Genomic DNA, 22,161 nt, shown 5'->3' with positions numbered 1-22,161 from the left:
ATGTGGCTTTGAGGGGACGGTGTCCTTATTAGAGAAACCACGAATATCAAAGTCTGGGAGAGAGCCATTTAAGCGTTCGAGCGCCTGTTGATAGTCCGGGTCAAGCCCGACGACCCCACTGATTCGAAGGATATGATCTTGTAGTTCCCAAGACTGATCTCTAGATGCCACTAGACGCATTGGCAGAGATGCTAGATGCCACTGGACGTCACCAAAGACGGGGCCGCCACACACGACTATGTCTTCTATAGCCTCCCGGAGGCCATCATCGAACCGAGATACCGCATCCACCATCAAATGGGGTTGACAAGTCCGTAGCCCAAAAAGTAACTTAGCAACCCCCATGCACGACCTTAGTAATAGGAGTTCACATTGGGGATCCCTAAGGCTGGGCAAGAGTTTCATGAGGTCAATCGCCCCTGAGGCCTGCCGTCCTTCCAACTCCCCAATAAAGCTAGGATCACGGATAACAGCTCCACCAAAGAGCTTAACCCCCCTCTCTGGTCTACCAATCCCTCTCGGTAATAGCCCGTCCTGAACTTTCCGCTCGTCGTAAGTTGGCCAAAAAACCTCTATTTTCTTAATGTTGAGATAAAGCCCCAGAGATGGCCCTTCCTCGTTGATGATATCTAAGGCCTTAGAAACCTCAGACGTCTTGCCGATAATCATCCCATCATCCAAGTATCAAGCATGAAACAGAAGGTTACATCGGTCCTGGACTCGGAGAATAAGGGGGTGTACGGCAAGGGCAAAGAGAAGGGGCCCCAATAGATCTCCTTGTTGCACTCCGGTAGTAGCCCCAATACACTCATTACCAACATACAACCTAGTAGGTTGAGTGTAAAGGAATTGGACCCACCGATAGATTGACGGGCAACACTGATGAACCTCTTGGAGGAAGGCTGTGCGGTCGACCGTGTTAAAAGCATTGGAGAAGTCCACAGTAAGCAAGGCCAAGAAACCATTTGCATGAAAGGAGTTGAGAAACCTGTTCGCAATGTGAAGCACCGCCTTTGCCCCATTTGGCGTCCCCACCACAAATTGAAAGTCCCCCAAGTACTGGGCCATGTCTTTCCCGACCTTCTTCATCGCCACATTGGAAACCAACATTCGCCAAATACCCCCACAACAATAGGCCGAATTCCTTTATGTGGCTTCAATAAGGGGGTAAGGGGGCCGAGGCAACAAACTCAACAACCACCTTAGGGCAGGATCCCCCAAGCCATAAGTTGACAACTTCAGTAATGCTCGTAAGCAAACCCAAGGAAGTTACCGAGCCCTTGCCACCAATAGCATCTAACAGGTGTTGGGCCCGCATCTCGTCCCTACCACAAGACGTCCCTTTAGGAAAGGATCGGATACATTTGAACACACATTCTCCATCAACAACAAGAGTGGGTTGGGCCAAAGGGTTGGAAGGCAAGGACGGGGGCGACACCACTGAGTGTTTATCAATAAGAACTTTTAAGGTCGAATCACCTAAAGGGGCTCCACTAGAGCATAGGACCTTAACCGTAGCCGTGAAATGTCCATCCCTGACTTTCCGAATACATTGCTTAATATTAGGGTCCCTTTTTTTGTCTTCCTCCCTTCTACATTCTTCCCTAGGAGCCCCTGCCTCACCCGTGCTATCTAATAGGGAAGAGACCAAATCATCAAACCTAGACGCTTTATACGAATAAAATAAATTGAGTTACACATAAAAATGCATGTTTCATTTACTTGCACAACAGTGACAAACGCTTTATATTCTTGAAAAAAATAGATGGGAATGACAGTTTTCACCAAGTAATATCTATAATTTTCTAAAAAGTTGGCATCTTAGTGGTGGGATAAGGCTTATGACCATTAGGTCATGAGTTCGATTCTCACAAGGGTTTTTTTTTGTCATATTTATTGGGTTTCCTCCTGAATTAGTGTATATGCATTATTGCCTAGTGGAGATGGATATGATCGATCGTGTGGTTCCGCTAATGACACAATGATACTCCAGTGGTTCGTCAGTGATCCAAATTTGTTGTTAAAAAATGATATTTATATTTGTATATTCAATGACATTTATTTTTCGCTTGATTCTTAAAAACATGTTAAATAATAAGCGATCCTTAGTATCAAAACACACATTGAGACACTAACACTATAAAATACAATTCTAACTCTATCGTTTTCTAATATCTCATATTAGGTATATCTTCAGGTTTTCGAGCTCTACTTCGGCAGTACAACTGTTTAGATGTTCAGTGGCGGATCTAGGATTCCGACCAAGCGGTAACGTTTTATAAATAGGCGGTAACGAAATCGAAAAAACGTCAATTTTTTCTAAAATTTACACTAAAAACGTCAAAAATTTTCCGACCAAGCGGTAGCGGAGACTACCCCTTGTTCACACATACATCCGCCCCTGTAGATGTTGTATTCTGAAACCAAACAAGTTCTCTTGGTAGACTCGAAGTTTGTTTTAAGGGGCCTATATCTAACATGATCCTGAATCAAGAACTTTTTTGTTTAGTATCTTGTTCTTGTTATATTTCAGTTGTAACAGTTATGTAATTTACTGCTTTTCTTTTATTATTGTAGTGTAATTCTTTTATATAAGTGTTTTATTTAGGCTGGGACTATCCGGACACCTCCTGCGCCTATTTTCACACTTTTTTAAATCTAGACGCCTCGTATAGCTCTATACGAGGCGTACATGCACTGAATTCGATGGGGTCTCAGAGGGTGTCAGGCACGTTGTTTAAGGAACCCTATACGCAGGGTATAGGGCTATACGAGGCGTCCATGTTTGGTTTTTTTTTTTGGCTGAAATGAGGGGTGTTTTGGTGGGTTTTGGTATGGTTTTTTGGATAGTTTTTGAAGATGTGTTTTTTTGTTGAAATTTTTTTTGGTTTTAAAAAAAGTTTTTTTTCTTTTTTACACTATAAAAAGTTTTTGTTTTTTAAAAATTAACTATTTGCCTTTAAAAATCGTTCTTTTTTGGTTTCTAAAAAAGTTTTGTTTTTTTTTTTTTTTTGTTTTTTTACACTATAAAAAGTTTAAAAAAGTTTTTGTTTTATATCGATTAAATCAACTATTTTAAAAATCGACTCTTTAAATATATTATACTGATTAAATATTATATTGTTTTTAACATTTTACTTTTTTAAATATTATTCTTTCGATTAAAATTTTATTTCTTTCAAATATTGTATCCGTATTATATTCAGGGGGTTATATTGTTTCCGTATTACCTAAATTTAAGACAACAATCATTAAGTAACCGAATAACTGAAAACAAACATAAATATGACATATATAAGATAACTGTTTACATCCATAACAAAAATATATAAGATAAGTTTGTACATCCATAATAACAATAAAAACAACAACAGGTCTATGCATCCAAATCCGAATCTGAATCCTGATGCTGCTGCTGCGGCTGGTGCTCCTGATGTGGCGCTCGAACCGGTGGAAGCGGTATCGGGGGTAATCCCTCTCTCTCTCGTCTATCCTGCTCCGCCCGTACCAGCCAACCTACCAAATCGTCGAGCCTGTCAAGCCTGGCTCGTACATCCGGATGTAGCGCAGCTCCTGGGGCACGACCTCGAATAACGTGACGTGGAAACTGAGGTGCCCCGGCAGGTGGCGGTGGCTGTGGCTCCGCTGCACCGTCTAGATCCTCCGGAGGGTCCTCCACGGGCACTACATCAGCAGGATCTGCAGGAGGATGAACGGGCTCGAAATGCTCTGGTAAGGCCTGCTCTGTCCATACGCCCCCTTCGCGGTTTTTAAACCGCGGGCCAATGGGGAACCTCCTGATAACCCTCATCCCCCATAGCGACTGCATACCCATCCGCGTCGGCATGATGGCCGGCGTCCGTAGATGTGGGTCCTGGTGTGGTACGAGGCCCAATGAACGGGCAATGACGGTCACGTACGCCCCGCCATACAAAAATCCGCGCTCCTGCCGGTGATGGCCGGAGGCGAAGTACTGGGCTAGACCGTGTGCTAGCGCGCACGGCCTCCTATACAACAAACAGTAAAGGAAAAAAAGATCTGTGGTCGTACACCACTCACGGCTGTAGCCGCGCGCTGAAATAGAAGTGGCGAGCAAATGGTGCAGATACCTGCAGATAGTGTTAGCGAAATACAAAAACAGAGATTAATAAACAGTGCATATAATCACAATAATTGCAATAATAAACGTACATACCTGTATAGTGGGTCCCTAACAAACGACACCCTCCCCTTCGACTTTTCGTGCTCCCAATGATCCGCCCCCGCAATCACCTGCCAAAACCCTACAAGAGTGGGTTTTTCAACCACCACTAGCCCCGCTGTGTAAATCTCAGTCTCGATCTGTCACACCCCGAAATATCAGAGCTGGCGTGACTGGACCGGTATCTTCATTGCACAGCGGAAGCAAATAAGCTAAGACTTCTAGAAATTAAACGCCTGCTAAGTACTCGAAATCCCGTGGGTTATCCTATTCCAACCGTTCCGTAGTTTTGAAAAATGCAACGTGAGAAAGAACATGCGAAAAAGTCAACATAAAGTTGAGCGAGTTCATAGTTTGCTTTGAAAAGATTTAAAATAAATCTTTTTGGTAACCGGTTTAAAGTTGTTGAGAAAATATAGTAAAATCATTTTCTTGGCATGATATATGAGAACTGTGGGTCTAGCCCACGAGAGTGTTGGTGCATTGCACGAGAGAGAATGGGCCGAGCCCAGACGAACCTTTGTAAGCAGGATCAGCGCTTCCTCTTACTTAGGTATAACTTGAAAAACGTTACAAAATTTGTAATTCATGTATTTGTGAGTTTCCATCAAATGAATATTATGAATATATGAAAGTTTTAGTGTTGTAAATGGGTATGTAAAGCGTCTATGAACAGGTTGATCGTTAATGTTTCGCGAGGACATTAACGTATGCGGCGACATAGGATGTACTCAACCCGTGTAGACGGTTTTTAGTGTCGAATCACCTCGACTATGTCGAATCACGTCGACTGTGACGAATCACGTCGACTGTGTCGAATCACCTCGACTGTGTCGAATAACCTCGACTGTGTCGAATCACCTCGACTGTGTCGAATAACCTCGACTGTGTCGAATCCCCTCGACTGTGTCGAATCACCTCGACTGTGTCGAATCACCTCGACTGTGTCGCCCGTACCCATTAGAAAATCATGCACGTTTCGTAATATGCAAATCAAATTTGTAAAACCGGTATGTTTGATCGAACTCATTCGTAAACCATTTAAGATTAGCACAAGCTTCAGACTTGTGAAAGACGCCACCACAAAGTGATCGTGATCAGAGAAACGATTCAATGAAGTCAAAGACCAAACAAGCATGGTATAGTTCAAAGTAAATGAAGTGCTTGTTAGGATTATTTCGAATATGATGGCCTCAATCCATCATATGGAATCTTGAATCGAATATATATTACGAACAAGTTCAATCAATTGAACTTGGGTTAAGCGTAATCCAACAATGATTACATGTATCAACAAGAAAGTTTTGCCATGGTTACAACGAAAACCATGTATGTAGCTTGAAAAGAAAGGAGTTTCAACGAGTTTCGTTGACTCGATATCAAAGAGTCAACATTATGCAATAATGTGGTTTAGCTAGATCACAATGCAAGGAGTGAAGATAGCGAAATAATATTTGAACTTGATAAAGCAACAATTTCAAGTGAAGCCACATGCTTAACAAAAAACCGCATGTGTAACATATGAATTCGTCAAGAATGAAGCAAATGAGTATTCGCTATTATGAAAGAAAATTTTCGTGATGCAAGGATCATTAGGGGGAGTAGAAATATGAAAGTCTACTCGCTATATGCAAAAGTCAGAATTTCAACAAAAGGGATTTAAGGACTTTACCTGGAATTTCATGTAATGGCCGGTTGTTAGATGACATTACCATGGAATGTCGAACATAGCATAGTCGCCCTTAATGAAGTAGTGGGAAATGCGGAGACATGTGAATTCCTTTGCAGCGCCAACCATTGTGAGTCTCTTCAGACTAAGTATCGATTGTTGTGAAATCTTGTTTAAGCGTACCTCAGCGTGATTCGTGTCGTTTGCAGGATCACGTGGCAATTTGTCGCATTTCGACCTGTAGTTCTCTCGCTGATGGGATTAGCTTCGTTGTTGTCATGCCCAATTATATTTTCAAAGGCCTTGCATCGAGAGTCGTGTGGGATATACTCTGACGTCCGCTGACGTATAGTTTAAGTTTCACGTATATTCGCGCACTAGCGTTTCGTTCCGCGTAGAATGTGATGTGCTCCGACATCCGTTGACGTATAGTTTGAGTTTCAGGTATCATCGTGCACTAGCGTTTTGTTCCACGTAGGTTACCTGCTCAGGTAAGTGAAATAGCATAGACGACATAATATAATGGCGTTTGCTCGAGTTGTTAGTCACGGTTTCTAAGTGAGGACCTTTAATGAGTTCGACATAAGCTTTACAAATGTCCAGAATGCATGTTATCCCAAATTCTCAAAGTTTTGCTAAAGGTATGAATCTGTTTCGTGAACCGTGTATCAACACAACACTTGTGTTTGTTTAAAACCAAAATTGTTGACTCATTGTTTTCGGCAACGGTTGGAACCCATATTCGAGTCTTAGGCATTCTGTATGCGTTCAATTCTTGATATCTAAGTCCCCAGAGGATAGTGAGGTTAAAGCCTAGGTATCTCTACAGAAACCTAATTCGCTGAAACCTATAGCTCTGATACCAATCTGTCACACCCCGAAATATCAGAGCTGGCGTGACTGGACCGGTATCTTCATTGCACAGCGGAAGCAAATAAGCTAAGACTTCTAGAAATTAAACGCCTGCTAAGTACTCGAAATCCCGTGGGTTATCCTATTCCAACCGTTCCGTAGTTTTGAAAAATGCAACGTGAGAAAGAACATGCGAAAAAGTCAACATAAAGTTGAGCGAGTTCATAGTTTGCTTTGAAAAGATTTAAAATAAATCTTTTTGGTAACCGGTTTAAAGTTGTTGAGAAAATATAGTAAAATCATTTTCTTGGCATGATATATGAGAACTGTGGGTCTAGCCCACGAGAGTGTTGGTGCATTGCACGAGAGAGAATGGGCCGAGCCCAGACGAACCTTTGTAAGCAGGATCAGCGCTTCCTCTTACTTAGGTATAACTTGAAAAACGTTACAAAATTTGTAATTCATGTATTTGTGAGTTTCCATCAAATGAATATTATGAATATATGAAAGTTTTAGTGTTGTAAATGGGTATGTAAAGCGTCTATGAACAGGTTGATCGTTAATGTTTCGCGAGGACATTAACGTATGCGGCGACATAGGATGTACTCAACCCGTGTAGACGGTTTTTAGTGTCGAATCACCTCGACTATGTCGAATCACGTCGACTGTGACGAATCACGTCGACTGTGTCGAATCACCTCGACTGTGTCGAATAACCTCGACTGTGTCGAATCACCTCGACTGTGTCGAATAACCTCGACTGTGTCGAATCCCCTCGACTGTGTCGAATCACCTCGACTGTGTCGAATCACCTCGACTGTGTCGCCCGTACCCATTAGAAAATCATGCACGTTTCGTAATATGCAAATCAAATTTGTAAAACCGGTATGTTTGATCGAACTCATTCGTAAACCATTTAAGTTCCTTGAAATTCATTCGCAACACGGTTTATAAATATGAGTTTTCGTTCATCGAAAAGTTGTTTATTTTTGCAAAACTTGCATGTCTTTCCACCCCCGAAAACATTTATAAAAAATGTAAAACAGTAAAAAGTGGGGGTTATGAACTCACCTTGACATTCCTGTGCAAAGCTAGCTTAACGTGATTCTGTAGTGTCGTTCCAAGAATGTGAAGTAGCTAGCGTGCAACTATAGCATTCCTAACAGGGAATAACTTATCAGTTTCTAATTAAACTACGTAGTTAAACTACGTGTCCGAGCTCTACCGAGTAATTAATAAAACGACTCTACGAAGGTGTTGTTAACTTGACTTAGAATAACTGATCTATGGTTATTTGATTCCATTTAATCGGGATAGAAACTAAGTCTCGAAATCGACTTAGTTTTCGAGTGGTTTAGGATATATATATATATAGCTCGTTGTTATCGAATCGAGTCGGTTAATGATATCGTTTGTTACGAATCTTACGGCAAAGTATCATACTTCGAGTAAAGATGTTTAAAATAAATATAAATAATTATATTTATTTTACAAAAATATACGAAACACGATGTTGAAATAAATATAAACATTATATTTATTTGTAAAATCACACGAATTAGCGACGTTTGAATGAAATATAACTAATTATAGTTATGTTGTAAAAGCTTCCGAGTTTTGGTCGATTGAAATAAATATAAAGAATTGTATTTATTTTAATTAAGTATCGGGTTTTCGTAAACTAGTAATGCATTTTTGTCAAAGTGTTATAAACTCGTTTCATATGTTATAATTATAAGACGTCGCTAAAATAAATATACTTCTACATTTATTTTATAAGAAAACTAGTATCTCGATAAGTGTCGTCTTTAATACACTATAAGTTTCGCAAACCGGGTTTTTAACGAAAATCGGACAGAGCTTCCTCTGTTTTTGGACGACCCCGACAACTAAGTGTCGATATATTTTTCAAAAATTCAATCAATTCCACGCATATTATGTAATTTACGTGCAATATATCAAAACGCTAAATATTTAAAACCAAGTCACTAAGTGTCAATTCGCTAGTCGGGTCGAGCTCATATAATATTTGTCGTTTTCATTAGTCGGGTCGGTTTGAGCTCGGTTTCGCGTTAAATTAGTAATTATATAAATAATATAACAAAATTCGCATCGTTTAAATTTTACCGAGCTTCGTGTTGACTGAGTTGACTGCGTTGACCAGCAGTTGACTGAATTTGAGCAGCTTTGACCACCTTTGACCAGCTTTGACCACGTTTGACCCGTGTTGACCAGGGTTGACCGGACCCGAAACTGAACCGAGGCACTAAAAATGACCCAAAACTGCCTCTTGACCCGTGTTTGACCTGTTGACCGTGTTGACCCGAGCCCGAGAGCGTCCCGAACTTAAATTTTCACCCGAGACGAAAGTGTTTCGTATGGACTCTACGGGTCATTAGGAGCCCAAAAATATAATTTTCGTCGAAAACGGACGGCTGGAACCTCGCCAAAACCATGTCAGAAGTCGGAATTTCGCCGGAGAATAAAATTTCTTGAAAATTTGCAGAAATGCTCCTCAAGTCCCGATCTAAGCATCTGCAAAGTCAAAAGTTCAAAACGGACTCGCCGGAATTTGACCGGAACTTCGCCGGAGTTGGCATACAGCTCAAACCGCTAAGAATTAGTTAAAACTAACCTCACCACGCGATCCGGAACGTCGGATATAGTCGAAAAAGTGTACTCTTGGCCGAAAAACGGCCGCCGGAAAATTCGCCGGAAAATCGTCGGTCGCCGGAACTCCACCGGAAAAGTCGCCGGTCGCCAGATCTCCGCCGGAAGTCGGCCGGAATTCTCGCCGGACTTGTTTCTAGAGAGAGAGAGTTGAGAGGATTTGAGGGTTAGAGAGAGAAAGTTTAGATGAAAATGAAAGATTTTAGGGGTAAAACCCTTTATATAGTGAAGGTTTTGTGGGCTTGGGCACAAGGCCCACAAGCCCGTTTCTAGCATTTTGAACCCCCCGATCTCGTTTCTAAAGCTCGTTTTGCACCGGAACGTCGTGTAATGTCGTACAATGTCATTTTAGGATCGAGGATATGTAAAATAGCGTCGGAAGTTGACGGTTGACGCGTTCGTTCGTCCGTTGCGTTAAAATCGTGAAATTTGCTCAAGAGGTCGTTTCTAATTCGTTTTTCGATCCGATTTCGACTGTAACTACTAAAATTCCATTACGGAGCTAAATATAGCGTAAAATGTAAGTTCTGAAGGTGACAAGCGCCTCTGTCGCTTCCGTTTCGTTGCCGATGCGTTTCCTGCTATCGCGTTTTTAGTTCACGTTTGCGTTTGTGTCGCACAGAAACCCAATACATTCATAAAATTATATTTATAAAATATTCGTAGAAAATCCGTATTTGTCGGCGTTGTCAGTATTTTGCACGGTATCAGTTCGTTGTTGCAGATTCCACGCGAATCTTCATACGCGTACTGTAAAGTCGGATAGACGTCCCTGGGCACTCCAAATGCCTAATTAAGTTAATTTGCGTCTTAACCACTATTTATTGTCGCTTTAAACTTTTGTTAATCGCGTAATTAGAAGCCGTTAATTACCGGTTGTCACATTCTCCCCCTGTTGCAGAAATTTCGTCCTCGAAATTTAGTTTATGTTATCTCCTCAGAGTTGTGTTGTTCCTAGGTAAGTCCGGGTAATACGAAATCGAATGACCGCGTAATCGAATCAAGACTTATTCGGATTACGTGAGTGTAAAGACATTTTGCATTAATAAAAACCCGATGGTTGAACTGAGTTTGTTCCAGAAATCGATGTCATGTTCATGAAGCGTAGTGATACAATCACCAATGTGACCAAGTTTACAGGGGTCCAACAAAAGAGGAATTTCGACCAGTAGAATTCCAAACGAATGTTCACAATATGCAAATCAATTTTTGAAATAATAGAATTCACTACCAACGAAAACTTGTGTTGGTTGTTGTACAAATGAAACTCGAATTCAACAAACTCACATAAATAGAATCAGAAAAAAAAAAGATTTATCAATTATCGAACCATTGAATGAATAAAAGTCAACGTGTTGCAAGATACACCGAAATGAAATACAACCGAACCGGGTGTATCATCGCCTTAATACATAGTTGCATTAAGACTATTTGAGTGATTAGTCAAACAAAGAACATACGTAGTTTCGCATGAGGCGATTGATCATGATTAGCACAAGCTACAAGTTTATACCGACGCCACAAGATGCCGAAGTGAATAAAACAATTCAATAATAGCGGTGATCGAACAAGTATCACCGTGTTTTAAATCAAATGAAGGCTCAACGAAACAAATGTGGGTGTTCCAAACAAATCCCATAGGATTTTCAATTGAAAATGAAATGAATAAATAATGTTTTTCGATCGAAGATGAACGAGCAATAAATATCGCAAAATGTTCGATCTATGATGAATGAACCGTTAAGAAGTACACCGGAAAATGAAATAAATTTGTGTACCATTATCTTAACACACGATTGTGTTAAGATTGCTTTAATATGATAAACCAACAGGGCAAGTTTAATATCAATAACAAATAAATAAATAATTAATTCCGCACATAATGTGAGCAACGAGATTAGCACAAGCTTCAGACTTGTGAAAGACGCCACCACAAAGTGATCGTGATCAGAGAAACGATTCAATGAAGTCAAAGACCAAACAAGCATGGTATAGTTCAAAGTAAATGAAGTGCTTGTTAGGATTATTTCGAATATGATGGCCTCAATCCATCATATGGAATCTTGAATCGAATATATATTACGAACAAGTTCAATCAATTGAACTTGGGTTAAGCGTAATCCAACAATGATTACATGTATCAACAAGAAAGTTTTGCCATGGTTACAACGAAAACCATGTATGTAGCTTGAAAAGAAAGGAGTTTCAACGAGTTTCGTTGACTCGATATCAAAGAGTCAACATTATGCAATAATGTGGTTTAGCTAGATCACAATGCAGGGAGTGAAGATAGCGAAATAATATTTGAACTTGATAAAGCAACAATTTCAAGTGAAGCCACATGCTTAACAAAAAACCGCATGTGTAACATATGAATTCGTCAAGAATGAAGCAAATGAGTATTCGCTATTATGAAAGAAAATTTTCGTGATGCAAGGATCATTAGGGGGAGTAGAAATATGAAAGTCTACTCGCTATATGCAAAAGTCAGAATTTCAACAAAAGGGATTTAAGGACTTTACCTGGAATTTCATGTAATGGCCGGTTGTTAGATGACATTACCATGGAATGTCGAACATAGCATAGTCGCCCTTAATGAAGTAGTGGGAAATGCGGAGACATGTGAATTCCTTTGCAGCGCCAACCATTGTGAGTCTCTTCAGACTAAGTATCGATTGTTGTGAAATCTTGTTTAAGCGTACCTCAGCGTGATTCGTGTCGTTTGCAGGATCACGTGGCAATTTGTCGCATTTCGACCTGTAGTTCTCTCGCTGATGGGATTAGCTTCGTTGTTGTCATGCCCAATTATATTTTCAAAGGCCTTGCATCGAGAGTCGTGTGGGATATACTCTGACGTCCGCTGACGTATAGTTTAAGTTTCACGTATATTCGCGCACTAGCGTTTCGTTCCGCGTAGAATGTGATGTGCTCCGACATCCGTTGACGTATAGTTTGAGTTTCAGGTATCATCGTGCACTAGCGTTTTGTTCCACGTAGGTTACCTGCTCAGGTAAGTGAAATAGCATAGACGACATAATATAATGGCGTTTGCTCGAGTTGTTAGTCACGGTTTCTAAGTGAGGACCTTTAATGAGTTCGACATAAGCTTTACAAATGTCCAGAATGCATGTTATCCCAAATTCTCAAAGTTTTGCTAAAGGTATGAATCTGTTTCGTGAACCGTGTATCAACACAACACTTGTGTTTGTTTAAAACCAAAATTGTTGACTCATTGTTTTCGGCAACGGTTGGAACCCATATTCGAGTCTTAGGCATTCTGTATGCGTTCAATTCTTGATATCTAAGTCCCCAGAGGATAGTGAGGTTAAAGCCTAGGTATCTCTACAGAAACCTAATTCGCTGAAACCTATAGCTCTGATACCAATCTGTCACACCCCGAAATATCAGAGCTGGCGTGACTGGACCGGTATCTTCATTGCACAGCGGAAGCAAATAAGCTAAGACTTCTAGAAATTAAACGCCTGCTAAGTACTCGAAATCCCGTGGGTTATCCTATTCCAACCGTTCCGTAGTTTTGAAAAATGCAACGTGAGAAAGAACATGCGAAAAAGTCAACATAAAGTTGAGCGAGTTCATAGTTTGCTTTGAAAAGATTTAAAATAAATCTTTTTGGTAACCGGTTTAAAGTTGTTGAGAAAATATAGTAAAATCATTTTCTTGGCATGATATATGAGAACTGTGGGTCTAGCCCACGAGAGTGTTGGTGCATTGCACGAGAGAGAATGGGCCGAGCCCAGACGAACCTTTGTAAGCAGGATCAGCGCTTCCTCTTACTTAGGTATAACTTGAAAAACGTTACAAAATTTGTAATTCATGTATTTGTGAGTTTCCATCAAATGAATATTATGAATATATGAAAGTTTTAGTGTTGTAAATGGGTATGTAAAGCGTCTATGAACAGGTTGATCGTTAATGTTTCGCGAGGACATTAACGTATGCGGCGACATAGGATGTACTCAACCCGTGTAGACGGTTTTTAGTGTCGAATCACCTCGACTATGTCGAATCACGTCGACTGTGACGAATCACGTCGACTGTGTCGAATCACCTCGACTGTGTCGAATAACCTCGACTGTGTCGAATCACCTCGACTGTGTCGAATAACCTCGACTGTGTCGAATCCCCTCGACTGTGTCGAATCACCTCGACTGTGTCGAATCACCTCGACTGTGTCGCCCGTACCCATTAGAAAATCATGCACGTTTCGTAATATGCAAATCAAATTTGTAAAACCGGTATGTTTGATCGAACTCATTCGTAAACCATTTAAGTTCCTTGAAATTCATTCGCAACACGGTTTATAAATATGAGTTTTCGTTCATCGAAAAGTTGTTTATTTTTGCAAAACTTGCATGTCTTTCCACCCCCGAAAACATTTATAAAAAATGTAAAACAGTAAAAAGTGGGGGTTATGAACTCACCTTGACATTCCTGTGCAAAGCTAGCTTAACGTGATTCTGTAGTGTCGTTCCAAGAATGTGAAGTAGCTAGCGTGCAACTATAGCATTCCTAACAGGGAATAACTTATCAGTTTCTAATTAAACTACGTAGTTAAACTACGTGTCCGAGCTCTACCGAGTAATTAATAAAACGACTCTACGAAGGTGTTGTTAACTTGACTTAGAATAACTGATCTATGGTTATTTGATTCCATTTAATCGGGATAGAAACTAAGTCTCGAAATCGACTTAGTTTTCGAGTGGTTTAGGATATATATATATATAGCTCGTTGTTATCGAATCGAGTCGGTTAATGATATCGTTTGTTACGAATCTTACGGCAAAGTATCATACTTCGAGTAAAGATGTTTAAAATAAATATAAATAATTATATTTATTTTACAAAAATATACGAAACACGATGTTGAAATAAATATAAACATTATATTTATTTGTAAAATCACACGAATTAGCGACGTTTGAATGAAATATAACTAATTATAGTTATGTTGTAAAAGCTTCCGAGTTTTGGTCGATTGAAATAAATATAAAGAATTGTATTTATTTTAATTAAGTATCGGGTTTTCGTAAACTAGTAATGCATTTTTGTCAAAGTGTTATAAACTCGTTTCATATGTTATAATTATAAGACGTCGCTAAAATAAATATACTTCTACATTTATTTTATAAGAAAACTAGTATCTCGATAAGTGTCGTCTTTAATACACTATAAGTTTCGCAAACCGGGTTTTTAACGAAAATCGGACAGAGCTTCCTCTGTTTTTGGACGACCCCGACAACTAAGTGTCGATATATTTTTCAAAAATTCAATCAATTCCACGCATATTATGTAATTTACGTGCAATATATCAAAACGCTAAATATTTAAAACCAAGTCACTAAGTGTCAATTCGCTAGTCGGGTCGAGCTCATATAATATTTGTCGTTTTCATTAGTCGGGTCGGTTTGAGCTCGGTTTCGCGTTAAATTAGTAATTATATAAATAATATAACAAAATTCGCATCGTTTAAATTTTACCGAGCTTCGTGTTGACTGAGTTGACTGCGTTGACCAGCAGTTGACTGAATTTGAGCAGCTTTGACCACCTTTGACCAGCTTTGACCACGTTTGACCCGTGTTGACCAGGGTTGACCGGACCCGAAACTGAACCGAGGCACTAAAAATGACCCAAAACTGCCTCTTGACCCGTGTTTGACCTGTTGACCGTGTTGACCCGAGCCCGAGAGCGTCCCGAACTTAAATTTTCACCCGAGACGAAAGTGTTTCGTATGGACTCTACGGGTCATTAGGAGCCCAAAAATATAATTTTCGTCGAAAACGGACGGCTGGAACCTCGCCAAAACCATGTCAGAAGTCGGAATTTCGCCGGAGAATAAAATTTCTTGAAAATTTGCAGAAATGCTCCTCAAGTCCCGATCTAAGCATCTGCAAAGTCAAAAGTTCAAAACGGACTCGCCGGAATTTGACCGGAACTTCGCCGGAGTTGGCATACAGCTCAAACCGCTAAGAATTAGTTAAAACTAACCTCACCACGCGATCCGGAACGTCGGATATAGTCGAAAAAGTGTACTCTTGGCCGAAAAACGGCCGCCGGAAAATTCGCCGGAAAATCGTCGGTCGCCGGAACTCCACCGGAAAAGTCGCCGGTCGCCAGATCTCCGCCGGAAGTCGGCCGGAATTCTCGCCGGACTTGTTTCTAGAGAGAGAGAGTTGAGAGGATTTGAGGGTTAGAGAGAGAAAGTTTAGATGAAAATGAAAGATTTTAGGGGTAAAACCCTTTATATAGTGAAGGTTTTGTGGGCTTGGGCACAAGGCCCACAAGCCCGTTTCTAGCATTTTGAACCCCCCGATCTCGTTTCTAAAGCTCGTTTTGCACCGGAACGTCGTGTAATGTCGTACAATGTCATTTTAGGATCGAGGATATGTAAAATAGCGTCGGAAGTTGACGGTTGACGCGTTCGTTCGTCCGTTGCGTTAAAATCGTGAAATTTGCTCAAGAGGTCGTTTCTAATTCGTTTTTCGATCCGATTTCGACTGTAACTACTAAAATTCCATTACGGAGCTAAATATAGCGTAAAATGTAAGTTCTGAAGGTGACAAGCGCCTCTGTCGCTTCCGTTTCGTTGCCGATGCGTTTCCTGCTATCGCGTTTTTAGTTCACGTTTGCGTTTGTGTCGCACAGAAACCCAATACATTCATAAAATTATATTTATAAAATATTCGTAGAAAATCCGTATTTGTCGGCGTTGTCAGTATTTTGCACGGTATCAGTTCGTTGTTGCAGATTCCACGCGAATCTTCATACGCGTACTGTAAAGTCGGATAGACGTCCCTGGGCACTCCAAATGCCTAATTAAGTTAATTTGCGTCTTAACCACTATTTATTGTCGCTTTAAACTTTTGTTAATCGCGTAATTAGAAGCCGTTAATTACCGGTTGTCACACGATCTCCTCCTGCATGTATAAACCACAATGCACCGCAAACTGTGCTAGCGTCATCGAACGCATAACGCCAGCAAGCCTGAAAGAAACCTCAGGCGGATGGGGAGCACCTGGGTACGGAAGCGGCACTGGCTCCCCAGGAGGGTGAAATGTGAATGACGAAAGGAACTCGACCAGCAGCTCCCTGTAGGTCGGCGTGTGCGCCAAATCAAAAAGACGATGCCACGGCGAATCGATAGGTATAAACCGACGCACTCTCGGCGTCTCAGCAATCTCCTCCATCGCATCCCAGTCGATCGATGCATGCGATCCAACGTGCATCCTCCTAAGCTTCTGGCAATGACGGGCGGCGTCAGTGCCGTCGGGAAACTCAAGATATGGATGCCCCTGCAGCGTATCCACAGGCGGTCGCTGTCTCCGTCGTGGACCCTGCTGAACCGGCTCTATGTGAATGTCATCGCCCGGTATCAGATCGTCCTCCATAATAAATACTGTATACGTATACAAACAATAATAAATAAAACAATAATAAATAAATAAATAAATAATAATAATAATAATATAATTATAATATAATAATAATATAATAATAATTAATAAATAATAAATAACAATAATAATAATGTTTTTAATAATAATAATTAATAAATAATAATAATAATAATAATATTTAATAACAATAATAATATTAATAATAATAATAATATAATAATAATATAATAATAATTAATAAATAATAAATAACAATAATAATAATGTTTTAATAATAATAATTAATAAATAATAATAATAATAATATTTAATAACAATAATAATATTAATAATAATAATATTAATAATAATAATAATAATATAATAATAATATAATAATAATTAATAAATAATAAATAATAATAATAATAATGTTTTTAATAATAATAATTAATAAATAATAATAATAATAATATAATAATTAATAAATAATAACAATAATAATAATTAATAATAATAATAATAATAATAATAATAATAATAACAATAAATAATAATAACAATAATAATAAAAAAAAAAAAAAATTCAGACCCTCGTATAGCCCTCGTATAGGGCTATACTCGGCGTCCTGTTCTACAAGTTCATCATCATCATCATACTAAAACCCCCAAAACCCAACAAAATTCAAATTCAGGGCAAACCTACGGTCTAAAGGCATAAACGAGACAAAAATACTTAACTAGGGGATGAAATACGTACCGGTGATGCTTCGATTCTTCAAAAATACGGTTGAAAATACGTCCGACGCGTATAGATCAAGCAGCAGCGTATGTGTGTGTTTTTTGTTTGGGTGTATGATCTGTGTCGTCTAGGCCCCCCCCTGTGTTATACGAAGCCTAGACGCCTCGTATAGATCTATACGAAGCGTCTATTCTTTTTGTTAAATGACCATTTTGCCCCTGTTTAGCCCTCCGTATAGCCTTTTTTCAGGGGCAAAATGGTAATTAACCAAACCAAAAAGATATTTCTGGAATGGTTAATTACCATTTTGCCCCTGAAAAAAGGCTATACGGAGGGCTACACAGGGGCAAAATGGTCATTTAATAATACATTTTAATAATAAAAAAAGAAAAAGGTGATAAAGTAACCGCCTCATTTGTACTCCTCGTACAGACCTGTACGAATCGTACAGGCTTGAAATTACCTTTGAGCCCCTGCTAAATGGCTATACTGGGGTCTAAACAGGGGTAAAATAGTAATTAACCAAAATATTTTCAAAATTCAAATTTAAAAGAAAAGAATTGTTACCGCTCAAATAGACGCCTCGTACAGGTCTATACGAAGCGTCCATTTTCAAAAAATTCAAATTTTGAAATTCAGATATTCAAAATTTGAATTTTCAAAAACCCGCTCTGATAGACGCTCAGTATAGACCTATACGAGGCGTCTGGTTTAAGTGAAATTACTTTTTAGCCCCTGAAATAAGCCTAGATTGGGGGCATATCAGGGGCTAAATGGTCTTTTGTACAACAATATACGAGGGGTCTAGTTCTGTACGAGTTGTACAGTAGTTTTTTTTGTAGAAAATTATAGAAAAACACTATTAATTACAAAAAAATACTATTAATTAAAAAAAATAGTATTAATAACAAAAAAATACTATTAATTACAAAAAAATAGTATTAATTACAAAAAAAACACTATTAATTACAAAAAAATAGTATTAATTACAAAAAAATACTATTAATTACAATAAAATACTATTAATTAAAATAAAATACTATTAATTACAATAAAATACTATTAATTAAAATAAAATTCTATTAATTACAATAAAATACTATTAATTACAAAAATCATTCTTCCGTGTAACTATCTATGTAATTAAGACTGGGGTTTGATCTTGGCCGAGGATTCATTATCGATGTATACCATTCTAGACGTGGCAAGTACATATCTTCCCATTGTTCTGTATGGGGTCTTCGGTGGGTCAACCATAGCCCGTGTGCTGGTGGCATAGGATAATCCCCTTCCAGCTTAACATGTATGAAGTGGTTCTCGTTAACATGTGTAAGCGTTATGAATAATGGTTGTTGATTAGCCGGAGGACTTAGTATTGGGAAGTAAGTGGAACTCGCACCCATGGTTGTCGTTAACAGGTGCACCCCGATACCGTACATTTGTGCAATAAGAAGTCCTGCAAAGGGGAAGTCCATCCAGTGATTCTCCCCACAACCGGCCACTGAATCCCAAATTAGGCCCTGACGATGCGTGTGAAAATAACCATCAGCCCATGCTTCAAATATTGGGAACCAGATCGATTCGTTCTGATCCATTTCTTGGACAAGGTCCCTCCTAATAAGCCCCCATGAACTCTGATCCATCCCTAAGCCCACAGCCACAGACCGAAACCCACAATGACCGTCCGGCATCACATCTCGTATGCACGAGACGTACGGATGGAACACTGGCGGAATGTCAGACTTAAACCGTTCGATGATTCCCACGTACTCGTCCCCAATGATTAAAGGAAAACCGTGATCATCTCGTGTCTCTTTCTTCTTAGAACTCTTTGAACGGCTTAGGGTCGCTTTGGGTTTTTGGGACCTTATAACCGACTGTTGTGAGGCCTGAGACGGAACGTACGAGCTGTGGCGAGGTTTATCGTACTTACTTTGTCGTGAACCTTCAAAGCACGTGTTTGCATCACCGAAGGAGCTTCTCCTCAATTCTTCATCTATACGAGAGGCCTCGTCCAACCTTTCTTGTACCTGCTTTGTTGTTGGTCGGCCACGAGTATTTTGTTGGACAACCGGTGGTTTCTTGGTAGATTTCGTTGGAGTCAACACCGCTTTAATCTTTGAAAGCAGGCTTTTTTGCTGAGCTGGGGGGTGCGACTATAATTGTTGTCTAACAACATCTAGCTCTTCGACCACGTCAAGTGAGTCGTCTATCAATTTACAACTTTGGAAGTTAAGTTTCCGCCAGAAGACGTCTATGTCTTCGAGTTGAATCGGACGCTCTGCACGGTTAAAAACAATATTGTTTAAGTAAAATGAAAAAAGGAAATATATCACACAAGTGTTGTACGTTCAACAATTATTACCTTCACGCATGTACTTTTCTATCCTACAAGCACAGGGCAACCCACAGCTGTGCCACATTTGGCAACCACATGATGAATTAAAGCGCTCCAAGACATCTAGCCTCCTAATTGCCTCTCCATGCAACAAGTCAAGGGCTTTGTGGGATACTTTTCCAAGTAGGTGTTGAAACATCGGGTGTTTGTGGTGTTTCATTGTTTTTTCGATGCTTTCTCGAAAAGTCTTTCTTATTTCACCGAACTGTGTCTCAACTATATCCCGGACACAACCAACTATACGGTCCAGCGAGCTCCTATCTTCGACGTATCTCTTTAAGTTGGCATGTTGGCTCTCAACTCTGTTTGTAGTACGATTACCAAAGTTGCGCCTCTTATCAGTCCACGCAAAGACAAACATCTCCTTATAGTCTTTTAGCCAGTTATCGTACACGTATTTGAAGACTCCTAAAAAGTAAAAATAATTTAATAAAATTTGCATAGGTGAGTCGTATGTTATTAGAAAAACTTACTAGAACGTTTGCACTCCACAAGTCGCTTTCGCATGTTGCGCAAGTGGTAGTCGTAGATGGGTATGGATGGAGACTCAATCAATGTCCCCCAGAATGACATAAATTTCTTCCAGTCGTCGTCTGTGAAGGCACCCTTGCAGTGCTTCATAACATTCTGTTGTATGTGCCACCTGCAAAGAAGCCTGGAGGCGTCTGGAAATACTTTAGCACACGCGCCCATAAGGGCTAGGTCTCTATCCGTTAAAATCACACGTGGCTCCATACATTCATCCAACATTGCCTTAACCCTCTCAAGCACCCACACAAAGTTATCACCCCGTTCTTTACTAACAACGGCATGCGCGATAATAAACGATTTGTTGGTAGGCGTCATACCAACAATCTGAATAAAGGGCATATTGTATATGTTTGTCTTGTACGTTGCATCGATCATCATGACGTGGGGGAATGCACGCCACATGACTCTCGAGTCCTGATGAAGAAAGAAGATCTCTGTTACGATCTCTGTTCCGGGTTCTTCCCGTGTCTCGTAAATAAAGTCGTTGTTCATCAGCACATTTTCTAGTGACTGCATGGGAGTCAATCCTTGTCTTTGTTCGGCTCTAATCTTCGCTACAACGTTTTGAACGTCTTTCTGAACATGAAACCTGTCGGGGTCCTGCTTCCTTATCGTTTGAAATATTTTGCGCGGCTCCATGTTTTGAGCTGTCAGCTGCTCGATCAGTTTCATTTCGCTTGGAGTAAACCTTCGCACAAACGCGTGGGCCGACAGGTCCTCACAAAGTTCGTGGTTATGTTCAATTGTTCCGTCTTTTATCTCCCAGGTTTCATACGGGTGGTTTCGAACAGCTAGCAGGTAAAACGGGCAACCGGTTTTTTTGCTTCCAGCTTTTCTAAGTGTTGCTGTACTCTGGTGCTCACCACCACGATCACATTCAAGCCATACCCTCCCGGTTCTTCCCCCGATTTTCTTTGATCGACGGGTGACAATAACGAAACCATCCGCATTTGCTATTTCTTGTATCCGTTTCTTTAGTTCATCTAAGGAGTTGAAAACCTGTAACATCGACAATATTAATAATAATAATAATAATATAATAATAATAATATAATAATAATAATAATAATAATAATAATAATAATAATAATAATAATAATAAAAATATTAATAATAAAATAGTAATTTATACCGTCTTTTTTAAGTACAGACTGTCCAGAATCGGAGGTGCTTCACCACCATATCTACCATATCCACCATAACCACCATATCCTCCAACGTCCGAATTGTTTTGATTAACATAAGGAGTGCCCGGGGAAATGAATTGCTGATGATCACCGTCTCCTCCGTATCCACCGTATCCCCCGTATCCACCGTATCCACCGTATCCACCATATCCACTGTCTCCTCCGTATCCACTGTCTCCTCCGTATCCACCGTCTCCTCCGTATCCACGGTTTCCTCCGTATCCACCGTCTCCTCCGTATCCACCGTCTCCTCCGTATCCACCGTCTCCTCCGTATCCACCGTCTCCTCCGTATCCACCGTCTCCTCCGTATCCACCGTCTCCTCCGTATCCACCGTCTCCTCCGTATCCACCGTCTCCTCCGTATCCACCGTCTCCTCCGTATCCACCGTCTCCTCCGTATCCACCGTCTCCTCCGTATCCACTAGCATGGTATGAGTCATCTACAGGGGCTGTTTCATCAACAGGAGGATGCTTGTTCAAATCTAGAAACGGGCTGTTTTGTTTTCCTTGTATAC

At 40.0% G+C, this 22,161-nt stretch overlaps 1 protein-coding gene and 1 long non-coding RNA gene across 10 annotated transcripts; both read right to left on the bottom strand.

Moving 5' to 3' along the window:
- Window positions 1-2,795: 2,795 nt before the first annotated feature.
- LOC110912316 lies at window positions 2,796-20,813 on the bottom strand. 8 transcript variants are annotated; one of them, XR_004871490.1, is made up of 5 exons: window positions 9,358-12,815; window positions 8,850-9,257; window positions 7,794-7,881; window positions 4,196-4,386; window positions 3,268-4,109 (listed from the first exon to the last, which is right to left on the bottom strand). XR_004871490.1 is itself a non-coding variant. In XM_035979376.1 (4 exons), exons 1-4 carry the CDS (start codon window positions 20,794-20,796, stop codon window positions 3,377-3,379), a joined length of 1,761 nt encoding a protein of 586 aa, XP_035835269.1. In that variant the 5' UTR covers window positions 20,797-20,813; the 3' UTR covers window positions 3,265-3,376. The 8 variants fall into 8 exon arrangements, 1 of the variants encoding a protein (XP_035835269.1); XR_004871492.1 differs by having other exon boundaries at window positions 3,269-4,109; window positions 7,794-7,870; window positions 9,358-12,816; XR_004871495.1 differs by having other exon boundaries at window positions 3,269-4,109; window positions 7,794-7,870; window positions 9,363-12,816.
- On the bottom strand, window positions 13,853-16,284 carry LOC110912317. 2 transcript variants are annotated; one of them, XR_004871497.1, is made up of 3 exons: window positions 15,399-16,284; window positions 14,891-15,298; window positions 13,853-13,911 (listed from the first exon to the last, which is right to left on the bottom strand). It is a non-coding gene; the product is annotated as an uncharacterized LOC110912317 (long non-coding RNA). The 2 variants fall into 2 exon arrangements; XR_004871496.1 differs by having other exon boundaries at window positions 13,862-13,922; window positions 15,399-16,283.
- Window positions 20,814-22,161: the final 1,348 nt, after the last annotated feature.

The sequence above is a fragment of the Helianthus annuus genome, chromosome 11 (genome assembly GCF_002127325.2).
Source record: "Helianthus annuus cultivar XRQ/B chromosome 11, HanXRQr2.0-SUNRISE, whole genome shotgun sequence".
Classification (NCBI taxonomy): domain Eukaryota; kingdom Viridiplantae; phylum Streptophyta; class Magnoliopsida; order Asterales; family Asteraceae; genus Helianthus; species Helianthus annuus.
This window is presented reverse-complemented; position numbering and strand designations above follow the sequence as displayed.